The sequence below is a fragment of the Vanellus vanellus genome (genome assembly GCF_965231255.1).
Source record: "Vanellus vanellus genome assembly, chromosome: 22".
NCBI classification, from domain to species: Eukaryota; Metazoa; Chordata; class Aves; order Charadriiformes; family Charadriidae; genus Vanellus; species Vanellus vanellus.
This window is the reverse complement of record NC_138927.1, coordinates 7,484,295-7,496,331: the sequence shown is the minus strand read 5'-3', so window position 1 is coordinate 7,496,331 and position 12,037 is coordinate 7,484,295. Positions and strand designations below refer to the sequence as shown.

Below are 12,037 nucleotides of genomic sequence, written 5' to 3'. Positions count from 1 at the left end.
TTATTGCTCATAAACTGCGTATTTATTGTGCATCTCCCAGCCGGTGTGTGTCGGGAAGGGTAATGTGTTCAGGGCACTTGTGGTCCAGAAAAAGGACAATTTGGGAGAGTCATGCTTTTGCCAGGATCCTTCCCGGGTTCCCGGCTGATCCTCGTGGGACAGAGGGTGCAGATGGGGGTCGCGGGTGCCCACTCTCACTGTTGCTTTGTCCGCAGGAGCAGTGGGGAGCAGGATGCTGCCGGGTGCCATGGCGCTGCTGCTGGTGGTGATGGTGGTCAGCCTTCGCTCGGCGGCAGGAGGAGGTGCAGCGGGCTACGCCCAAGTGAAGTACATGCAGCCCATGGTGAAGGGACCCCTGGGACCCCCCTTCCGCGAAGGCAAAGGGCAGTACCTGGGTAAGGGATGCGCTCTGCGGGGGTGTGGGAGGACACGGGGCCGCAGCTGCCTGGGAGACCTGCTGGTGTGACGGGAAGGGCCGTAGCATCCCGCAGCCACCAAGCACTCGTCATCCCCTCACCCTCGGGGTCGGTGCGTGGCCGAGGGTGCTGCTGTCCAAAGCATCCCTGGCCAAGCGTGGAGGGGCTGTTTAGGTCTCCTTAACCCAGTGCAAAAGGACAAGGATGGGCACAGGGAGAGGCTCAGCAGAGAAGTAGAGCCCTTTGCTCCGTCTGGGTGGGCACCCTTGGGTCCCTTGTTCTGAGAGCCGGAGCACGAAGGGGACCCGTGAGCCTTTTGCTCCCATCCTCCTGCACCCTTGCTGGTAGCTTTGAGGCTCGGCCCAGGCACAGGAGCCCCGGCGGTCGCTATCTCTCCCTGTCACTGCTGTTAAACCTGAGCCGTCCCAGCAAGGCTTTTTCCACTCCTCCATCTATTCCATTTTCCCTGTCTGCATTTTGCACCAGCTGGGAAAGGAAAGAGGGCCAAGGCCGGAGCCGAGACCCAGCCTAGCGAGGGGAGAGCAGGAGAGAGACATTTACCCCCTCAGAGAGCAGCCACCAGAAACTCCACATGTGTTAAATCACTCTCCACCTGGTGACATGTGCCATGCAGAGGGGCAGAGGCACTGAGCCCATTGCTCCCCACAGCCAGGCCTCCTGCACCGCGTCCAGCCCAGCCCCAGCCTTTCATAACCCCCTGCCCCGAGCTGGCCTGCCTTCGCCCCGTCCCCTGCCTGCGCACCATGCCCTGCCTGCGCTCCATCCCCTGCCTGCACACTGTCCCCTGCCTTCGCCCCGTCCCCTGCCTGCGCACCGTCCCCTGCCCTTGCTATAGTCCCACCTGCCTGCCCAGGACTCCTTCTCTGCCCAGCTCTTGCCAGAGGTGCTGGAGGTTCTTGGCTCACCAGGGCGTCCCTCTGCCGAGCGAGCCCCCAGCACCTCCCCAGGCTGCACACAGCCCTCGCTGCACCCAGGGCTGCAGCAGCAGTGCAGTGTCTTCTACGTCAAGAGGGGATGGAGGGGAGGCTCTGAGCCCTTTCCTTGGTACCAAACACAGCGGTCCCCAAGGTCCCAGAGCTGCGGGATGGGGCAGTGCTGGGGCTCAGCTGCCCGGACCCGCTAGGTTGGAGTTTGGCCCTTGGGAAGAGGGAAGAGCCACCGGAGCCCTCCCCGTGGGTTCGCACAGACCCGGACCCTCCGGGGAGCCAAAGTCTTGGCTCTGGGAGGAGAAACTGGAGAAGGCTTGGCTGCCGGTGGCTGATTTACTGCTGGGCTGAATGGCTTATCAGGAGTTCAGCTCAGCACATATGTCAGAAAACACACAGCAAAACCTGGAGCCGAAGCGTGCTACGAGCCGCCCCTCCCTGCCCCCTTCCCAGCTGTTGTAAAGCTGGTCCCTGAATCCCAGCCAGAGACAAAACCTTCCAGCATAGCGCAGGAACGTTTCAGCTGCTGGTGGGACTGGATTCAAATATCTCCCTGCTGTTTTTCCTTCTTTTTTCCCCTTCTTCCTATGCATTGGAGCGCCTTGCGCTGCCTGTGAGCAGTGCTGCCTGCTGACCGTGACGGAGAGAGGAGTGTGCCGGGCTCTTTGCAAGGTGCGGTTTGGGTGAGAGCTTTGCCAGGTCAGAGCGGGCACAGGTTAGAGGAGACTGAGGCAGAGCAGAGCATGGGAGTCCCCTGGACATCACTCTCCTAAAACCCCTGGGAAAGAGAGGACGGGCAGGGGGATGCAGGCAGGGGGATGCAGGCACCAAGCTCCCATCCTTGCTTAACCTCTAATTTGGCAAGGAAAATCCCTGCTGGCCTTCTGCCCTGCTCAGGTTGCTCAGCTGACTCTCCGCGACGGCGCAGGGCCGTGCCGTGCCCCTGCGGGTTACCCCCGAGCCGGCAGGGAGCTGTGCAGGGTTGTAAACCCCCCCGGGCTGCCCCAGCCTGGCCCCGGGGCCGGGAACCCCACCTGGGGGGCCAGGACAGGCCCTGGGGCTGCGGGGGCTCCCACCAGCCTGTGGGTGCCATCTAGTGAGAGACAAGGCTGTTTTCCTCGGGGTGCCAGACACCTCTTCTGACCCAAAAATGGACTCCCCAGGAGCACGGAGGCAGCTCTGGGCAGGAGATGCTGCTAAACACTAAAATGCTAACAGCGTTGAAGCAGATATTTGCATAGTTGGGTTTTATTTGGGTCTGGTTAAAACCATGTTGGTGCAGCTGGCAGCCAGGTAAAACCACCACTGGCGGGGTTCGGGAAGCCCAGCATTTCCCCAGGGAGCCAAGCCAGTGGCACCCCAGCTCAAGGCACCGGTAAGGCACTGGCGATGCCCGGAGCGGGGGTTTGTGCCAGGCAAGCGGTGGAGCTCCCCTGCAGCGACAGGGTTCACCCCAGGGCAGCAGCAGGGTAAAGGAGCGCTTTTCACCTTCCTGGGCTTGGGCAAGCTCAGCGGAGAGACGAGGCCCAATCTCTGCCTTCAGGGCTGCCCAGGGCGTGCGCAGTGCTGGGGCTGCCACTGGCCAGTGTCCCCACAGCAGGTGGCCCACAAGTCCTGCTGCTTCTGAAGAGGCTTGGTCCTGTCATCCCTGCGGAGCTGCTGCATGTGGCCAAGAGGCCTCCAGGTCCCTTAGCTCCTGCTAATGGGGAAGCATTGTCTGCCACTTCCATGCTTCTTCTGCAGTCTGCTTCCACCTCACTGCCGTCCCCTCGCACGGCCGCTCCAACTGTGAGGGCTGTGGCTGGGTCCTGCGCTGAGCATCCCTGCGCAGCTCAGGGCACCTACTGTGACGGGAGATGGGATGAGAGACGCAGTAATACTGGTCCCATGCAACGTCCCTATGAGCCTGTGAAAGTCGCTCTCACGAAACGGGGCTTGGCAGCAGCGCTGGAACGGGCTCGGCCGGGCTCTGCCATGGAGCAGCCAACCTCTCCTTCCTGCACTGTCATCCGGCCGCGCTGGCCAGACCCGCTGCTGACTGCTTGTGGCTGGGAACCACTTCTCATCTTGCTGGATTATTCCTCTGCCAGCCCTTCCACACTGCCGGGTCCCTCCTCCAGGCGTGCGGGGGTCCTTACCAGGACGAACACAGCTCCAGAGGGGCTGCAGGATCCTCCCGGACATGTCCATGCCCCTCAGGAGGTGAAAAGCTCTGGGGTGCCCAGGCGAGAGCAGGCAGGGGCTGTGCCTGCTCCTTCCCCTTCCCGCTGCCCCAGCCGGCTCTTTGCATTAGCATTCATGGCAGCTTTGTTCATGCTTCGAGGGGAACACATAACCCCATGCTGCTGCTGTGAAACGCAGAGCTCTGAGACATGCGTCTGTGGTAAGACATGGTCTTTTGAAATTGGATACCACTGGGGCTGCAATGTCCCAGTTTCTCTCCGCTAACGTCCCCGGTTTGGTTTTCCCGTCTGCTTTTTTGGCCGCCTGCAAGTTGGCAGCTCTCACCTGGCGTTTCTCTTCGCTGCCTTATGTGAGAGTTGTGTGTGTGTGCGTGCGCTTTTTCCTTCCTTTGTGGGCTCAGCTGTAGATCCTTGTTCTGATTCCATGCAAAATGACCTAGAAAACTAATTCTTTTTAAACTATTGCAAGAAGGAAAAGAAAAAAAGGGGGGGTGAAGGGGGTAGAAAACACATTGAAATGATTTTCTGGAGAAAAATTTTTCCAGAATTCAAACCCCAGAAATCTGCTTCAGTGCAAGGTTTCCCATGTCCCTTGCCTTCTTTCCCACACCGTTTTCTGGGGTGAGGAGCAGGAGGTTTGCAGAAATCCAGTGGCAATGTCATGACAGACAAGTATTTCCCTAATTTCCACAGCCAAGTGACCTCTTTTACAGCCTAGGATGTGGGCCAGGCTTTGAGATGTAGATAAGCTCTGAAAATGTTTCCATTACCAAAAGAAAAACAAGCAGGCACTGAGCTTGGAAAGGGCCAGAGCTAATTGCTGTGCTTAGGAAAGGTAAAGCTGCCCCGATGCACCGGAACGGTGCCTGCTGCTGCCGCAGTTATTCTTTTCACGTGGCTCAAATCTCCCCTAATCTTTTCCCGTTGACTGAGAAAATCTGTGTGCCAGCGGACCCTGGCGCTACGGGGTGTCCGTGCTCCCAAGGCCCGGCTCAGCCAGGGGACGGGCTGGCAGACCTCGGGGACCCCCCGCCACCTCCTCCTCTCTGCCATGCCAGGGCACGCGGCCTCGTGCAATTGGCCCATTCTGCTCCCACCCCAGACGGGATCCATTCCCATCCTGGGAACTTGCCCATACAGATCTGTTCCTGACTGGAATATTCAACTTTGGGCAGACTTGGTTAAAATTTGTCCAAGGTGTCAAGGCCCTTTCCTCTGCCCTTTGCGTTTCTCATCGTAGTCCCATGTACGTGGAACTGTCAAGTATTGCCTTCATTTCAAGCTTCCCAAAAAAAAAGTTTGTCAGATTTATTCTTTCTCACCCGTTCCTGGTGTCACGTGGGAAGCGACACCCTGCCTGGGCTGGCCTCAAGGAGTTATTTATGCTCACGTCTGCGCTTTAAGTACCGAGCTGCGGTGGGCATGTAATCTGGCTCTCCTCAGCTTTGTAATCTCTCAGCCCATTAGTTTCTTTCTTATATCCGTTTGCAAAAGACCTCTATAAATTCTTTAAATGTCAAGTGGTTACGGCCTATTCCCAGCTGGGCTGACTCATTTGGATGTAACTGAGGTTGTGTTTCCCTTGCAGCTATTGGCTTTTCCTCCATCCTCAGCACTTTTTTTTTTGGGGGGTGAGTTTTTCTCTGCCTTGCTGGACACGGGAGCTGAGCCAGTGAGCACCATAGGCATGTCTTAACCCATACATGAATCACCTCTTCAGTCTCTCAAGTACATGTCCAAGAGTTTTCTTTTTAATCCAAAAGGATTAAAGGTCTCCTGAGGCCCTGGACCAGAGGGACAGGGTAGAGGGATTATCCTCGGTCTTGGCTCACTCCGTCACCATCCTCTTGGCTGAGCCCAGGCAGGAGTGACTGAATCCCACGGTGCTTTCGGGGCCGCTGGGAAGCGAGGCAGTGGGAGGTTTGAATCCAGCTCCTAAAATAAACCCACAGTAGGTCATCACAAAACACCACTGCCAGAGCTGACAGCAATTGCTGGTCTTGTTGACACCCTCTGTGGAGGGATGGATGGAGTAAGGCTTGAATTAGTACCCTGGGCTCTGGCCAAGGTCTTGCCTCAAGACAGTCCTGCTGATGTGGTGGCCCAGGAAGCTACTGTGGCCACGTTTAAATAAAACCATTTCTAGAGAAGGGCACTCTTGCAAGTACAGACCCAGGCAGCCCTGAAGCCGCCGGCTTTAACACCCTGAGAGCATCACACACCAGGCACGCTCCTCCAGCCCCCGATGGCCCCAATAAAGCTCCGTGTCTCCTCTCTCCACAGACATGCCACCGCTGCTGCCGATGGACCTCAAAGGGGAGCCAGGACCACCAGGGAAGCCCGGCCCACGCGGACCTCCCGGGCCCCCCGGCTACCCGGGAAAGCCGGGCACGGGGAAGCCAGGAATGCATGGCCAGCCCGGTCCCGCTGGGCCCCCCGGCTTCTCGGGCATTGGGAAACCCGGCATCCCAGGACTCCCTGGAAAGGCGGGTATGAAAGGGATGCCCGGAGCCAAGGGGGAGCCCGGCATACGAGGAGAACAAGGGCCAAGAGGACTGCCCGGCCCCCCGGGGCTGCCAGGGCCGGCCGGCATCTCAGTCAACGGGAAGCCGGGACCTCAGGGTGGCCCCGGTCTGCCTGGGTTTCGGGGCGAGCCTGGCCCGAAAGGAGAGCCAGGTCCCCGCGGAGAGCGAGGGATGAAGGGTGAAAATGGCGTGGGGAAGCCAGGGCTACCGGGGCCACGGGGGAACGGGGGTCCTCCCGGCCCTGCAGGGCCCCCAGGGCCCGTCGGCGTTGGAAAACCCGGCCTTGACGGCCTGCCAGGTGCACCGGGGGAGAAGGGCGACATGGGCCCTCCGGGCGGGCCTGGTGTCAACGGGGAGCCTGGCCCCATGGGGCCCCGGGGCCCCCCCGGCATCGATGGGATCGGTGTCCCGGGCGCTGCGGGGGTGCCAGGGATACAGGGCCCCATGGGACCCAAGGGAGAGCCCGGCATCCGTGGCCTCCCTGGTTTGCCAGGCCCAACGGGCTACGGGAAGCCGGGCTTGCCTGGCCTAAAAGGAGACCGTGGGCAGCCTGGGGTGCCGGGAGCCATCGGCGATAAGGGGGAACCTGGTGTTGACGGGGAGCCAGGTGAACCAGGCCCTGCCGGAATCATCGGGCCACCGGGCCCGCCGGGGTCCATGGGCCTGCCAGGCAAGCACGGGCTGCCTGGCTCCAAAGGGGATGTAGGGCCGAGCGGGCCCCCGGGAATGCCGGGGATGCGTGGCGACCAGGGCCTGAACGGCTTCGCAGGGAAGCCAGGGGTGCCAGGAGAAAGGGGCCTGCCTGGGTCACAGGGACCCCCCGGCCCAACGGGCCCGAAAGGAGAACCGGGGTTCATCGGCCTCCCGGGGGTGCCAGGATTAACGGGCGGCCCTGGGCCAAAGGGAGACGGTGGGATCCCAGGACAGCCGGGTCTGAGGGGCCCCTCCGGCATCCCGGGCTTGCAAGGACCTGCAGGTCCCATGGGGCCTCAGGGGTTACCAGGGCTGAAAGGGGAGCCCGGGCTCCCTGGGGTTCCCGGTGAGGGGAAGACTGGTGAGCCCGGCATGGCTGGACCCATTGGCCCCCCGGGAATGCCGGGCACACCAGGGCTGAACGGGCCGCCAGGCCCACCGGGGCCACCTGGGCCACCAGGAGCGCCTGGGGTGTTTGACGAGACGGGCATCGCGGGGCTGCACCTGCCGGACGGAGGCGTGGAGGGGGCCGTGCTGGGGAACGGCAAGCCGGGGAAGCCGCAGTACGGCCGAGGAGAGCTCTCCGCCCGGATCGCGCCAGCCTTCACCGCCATCCTCACCTCCCCCTTCCCAGCGTCGGGCATGCCGGTCAAGTTCGACCGGACTTTGTATAATGGCCACAACGGCTACAACCCAGTCACCGGGATATTCACCTGCCCCATATCCGGCATCTACTACTTTGCCTACCACGTGCATGTCAAAGGGACTAACGTTTGGGTGGCTCTTTATAAGAACAACGTGCCCGCCACCTACACCTACGACGAGTACAAAAAGGGCTACCTGGACCAGGCCTCAGGCAGTGCCGTGCTTGAACTCAAGGAGAACGACCAAGTCTGGGTACAAATGCCCTCAGACCAGGCCAACGGGCTGTACTCCACGGAATATATCCACTCCTCCTTCTCCGGGTTCCTTCTTTGCCCCACATAACGGCTGTTGGGCGCATTTCCTTTTCACCCACTTTAGCCATAAACTGTCTTTTTTTTTTTTGATAAAAAAGTTTTTTAAAATTAATACAAAAAAGAAAAATCACTGGGAAGAATGCGCAAGCCATTGTCGTGGGACCTTGCTTCACGCTGTTTGATCCATGAGTCAAGAGGGTAATCAGAAAGGAGACTTCTATCTATATCTATCTTTCTTTTTTGGGGGAGGGAGAAGGCAGGGAGGGGAGTGACTTCCTCAGCAAAGCATATTTGGAATAAATTTTACCCTAGTGACTGTACATCAAACACAGGAACACGCTTGGGATGGCAAGGATCTGGCTCTGCAGTGAACTACTCTCTGATCCAGAGAGAGTCGTTTGGAGGATCAGACTCTTTCTGGTCCATGATCAAGTGCCCTTGTTTCCCATTTTGAGCACGAGTTAAATAAATACAGCTATTGTAACAGATGGTGTATTTGCTAACCTGCCCAGGGGTCCCAGGCACTTAACACAAACCTATACAGCAGCAGAGATCCACGATGGATTGAGAAATTTCCCTCCCGAACCATCAGACGCCCAAGTTCCAGTCTCACTGATGCCTGTTTTTTCGGATTGTGCTTTGAGGTGGTCTCTCTGATTCACTCCGGATTCAGTGTGGTTGGATTTATAATCATAAAAAGTGGAACACTTTGCATAAGCACCTTCTTACTAAGAAGTAAATATTATTTTTAACCCTACCCCCCCAACACCTTTAGGAATAAAAACATCCAGGCGTTGGTGTCTGGGAGGATGACAGACGACCTGTTCCAAAGCCGCTGAGGGAAGCTGGGACCCCTGTGATGAACAACGATCCTCTCTCGGGTTAACTCATCTACTGGCAAGTCCAAGGGCTAGTTCTGTCCTGCTTCTTTGCAGCCCAGACACGTGCTGGGCCTCCTGAGCATCTTCTTTGACAACACAAGGACGGCACCACAGGCCCAGCGTACAGTGCTTCTGGCCTGGCTTGATGGAAGGTTTAGTTATGCTTTCTTGAAAGTGCCACTTACGGACAACTTGCTTGTACTGTCTCACTATTTCGGGATGTGTAAACTTTTGCATTGGTATCCCCCCTTTCTCTGGGGACCTTTTAATTAAGAAAAAATAATGTTCACTAACTTTCCATTCAGTCATTTTACAACGGTGCTATTATCTACTTAACAATGTTATTTACAAGTCTAGTGCAATATGTACCTGTAAAAGTGCACCATTCCAGGTGCCAATCTGTGACTTAGGTTAAAAGAAAAAAAAAAAAAAATCACATTTGTCTGTTGTTACCACTTTGTCTCACTAATGCTTGAAATGTTATCGACCTGAATATGAGCTACAAGGTTCTGGGAAAGGTCTGCACAGATACTGACCACCTGCCTGCTCTGTCCTTCCCTAAAGGGAGCAACTGAACCCTGTTGCTTTGCAGATTTTCTGGCGGTAGAATAGTCATTGCCACTTGCACTGACAGGAAAGCGATTCCTCTCATCCCAGGCGAGCAGCGCGCTGCCAAAGTTCACCCACGTGCGTTACGCTGCACGTCCCTCCGCAAAGGCACATCCCTGAGAAAACAACAACAATTTGGTCACCAGCTGAGCAACTATTACCCTTAATTTCTTCTAAAGCCGGTTCTATGGCCAAAGAAATGTAGCAAGAATGGGACTTGGGATTGTTCTCCAGATGGACTGTACAAGATATTTAAACAACTTTTCTTTTTCTATTTCTGTTTTGTTTGGGGTTTTTTTTCTTTTTCTCCTTAAGCCTGTCCCCTGTTTCTGCCTCTTGCCATCCAGGGCTTCCTTTTAAAAACACACCTATCCCTGAAACGAAGAAACATAAAAGGAAATGTACAGGCGGAAGGCCAGTGCTTCAGCTGCGCCCACTGGGGCTGGCTCATCTCCCTCCCGGGGGTTTTCTCCACAGAAAACTGCGAGTTTCATGAAAAGATGAAACCTTCTCAAGCTGAAAGGCTGCCCCAGTGTCTGATCCCACTGGACATTTTTAACTCCTGAAGGCAGGGGGTGTCAGGGCCATTCGGGCTTTGATTGTACTGGGTTATGTCCCAGCGGGAACAGGAGTCATACAGAGTCCCTAAACTGAAAAGCGGAAGCTCAGATGTTTTCTTCAAGCCCAGGCTCAGGAGGAGGGTGCCAGGACGGGGCCTGCGTCTCCTTTATTGAAGCGCCTTTCCTGCGGAGAACAGCCACGAACTCGAGCTGGTGCCGCGCAAGGCCCCGGCGCCCACCGCGGCACTGCCGGCAGCGCATCCACACTACCTGCAGCAGGGCCAGGAGCTTCTCGTGCCCCAGCCGCACGCCGGGGCGGGAGCTCCATCCTGTTACTCAGCAAAGCAACTTATTTATACTGTGTTCTAACCTACATTCCATCTCTTTTTGTTCTGTTTTGTTTTATTCAAAACTTCTTGTTCTAGCTGGCAAAAAGCGGTGACAAAAATACTCACTATAACCACACCGAGACATTAACTCATTCAGTGCTGTAGATATTGTTTTGCAACTTCACTTTCCCTTCATGTGCAGAGCATAAACTGTAATCAACCTTCCGCAGCTATATAACCTGTTACATTTACACAGTAATTGAAAGGCAAAGATATTACACGCACATAGAGTTAGGCTATAAAAAACGATGCACAGGATGAGGGAGGCCGTTCACTAAACCGGACACTGTCCGGAAGAATTTTTCTTCTGGAGTACTGAGTACGTGATATTCGCCAGCAGAAAGGGTTGTTTTCTGTCGTGTGTGTGAGCGCATGGGGTTTTGGTTTCAATCACAATAATAAAGAAGGTTGGGTTGGATGAAGTATGTCTATTTTTAATTATGAAAACTGCATTACAATGTGCATTTTTATATACAAATTCTTACTATTTTTTTTAAATTTGCCTCTAGTATCTTCATTTCTAACCTAGTATATAGAGGTTTTTAGTTTTGTAAATACTTATTACATGCACTGTCTGTCATAGTAAAAGTTGGTTTAAAATGCACTCTTTTTGTGATCAGAAACTGGCCTTCTCTTCAGAACTAAAACTACAGTACTTGATTGTATTGACAAAACATCAATAAAACTTATTGTATAAAAGGTGGGCTCAGCTGTGCCTTTGTCCTGTTACTAACGGGCTTGCTCAGCCCTGCCAGCAAGACCATTCGCAGAGACCTCTTGCACTCTATTTCCTTCTCAAATCCCGCTCACTTGTTCCCAGCGGTCCAGCAGATTTGCTTGCTAATTAATAGTCTTATGTAAGAAGGTACTGCATGTTTCTTGTGATTAAGGAAAAGATTCCTCTCCCCAGAAGTCCATTTTTAAAACATGATGAAATCCAGACCCTTCCAGACTGGCAATTATTAATTTGAGGAATTTAAGTCAAAGTGTTGGGGATTCCCTTTCCCTTTCGATGTTTTTTTCATTACACTTTTTTATTGCTGCGTTACACAACCCTGTCTACAGCCAACCTCCGCATCCCCGGCGGCACAAGCAGTCAGTCCAGCAACACGCAGAAGAAATGGCGAATCACCTGTGAGCAAATCACTTTCAGAGACTAAAAGTAAAAAGAATAAAGAGAGGAAAATATGTTTTCCCAGCTGATCTCTTACCTGGAAGAGGAGACGTTACCTGTTAGAGGTGAAACCCTCCTGCCGTGGGGGCAGACTCCTTCAAAAGCTGAGTGTGAAGAGCAAGCGATTCTCCTGCTGCGAGTCATGAGGGGACCCAGCACACTCCCCGCTCTCTGCAGGATCATCGCACGTGGGACTCCGGCAGCTGAACTCCGTCCTTCGAACCTGCTTTGGCAGGGGTTGGACTGGATGATCTCCGAAGGTCCCTTCCAGCCCCCACCACTCTGTGATTCCACGCACTGCTCCTCGCTGCAAACACAGCCAGCAAAGGACAAGGGCCTCTCCAGCAAACCTCCCCGCAACGCGCGATCGATGCTTCTGGCTCGCCCTGCTGTTCACAAGAGCCACTGCTCCTGGGCTTTGGCAAACTTCAGCTACCCTGTACAGTCACAGCACGAGTGGCCACCTGAACGTCGTTTTTACGGCAGGTTTCCAGTGCTAAAACTCACCCCAAACAAAGCACAAGTCTCGGCTACACCCAAGATGTCTCTAACCAGCACCGAACAACTTCCATTCTGCTTCCTACAGGAAGATTTCAAGAAGCCGTAACAAAGTAGTTTCAGGTTGAGTCTCAAAGTGAAGTATGGGGTGGGGAGAAATAGCCCCGAGGTTTTCATACAACTCCTCTTGTCATTTAGGATGG

General features: G+C 55.3%; 1 protein-coding gene across 1 annotated transcript; it reads left to right on the top strand.

The window, feature by feature from the left end:
• Positions 1–219: 219 nt before the first annotated feature.
• On the top strand, positions 220–7,781 carry COL8A2 (collagen type VIII alpha 2 chain). The gene is made up of 2 exons (XM_082494140.1): positions 220–395; positions 5,830–7,781. Exons 1-2 carry the CDS (start codon positions 233–235, stop codon positions 7,749–7,751), a joined length of 2,085 nt encoding a protein of 694 aa, XP_082350266.1. The 5' UTR covers positions 220–232; the 3' UTR covers positions 7,752–7,781.
• Positions 7,782–12,037: the final 4,256 nt, after the last annotated feature.

Bases quoted from the DNA above. Each gene is read 5' to 3' on its own strand.
- COL8A2 (XM_082494140.1), top strand. From the start codon at position 233: ATGCTGCCGGGTGCCATGGCGCTGCTGCTGGTGGTGATGGTGGTCAGC. The intron at 396-5,829 runs GTAAGGGATGCG...CTCTCTCCACAG, and splicing joins AGGCAAAGGGCAGTACCTGG to ACATGCCACCGCTGCTGCCG.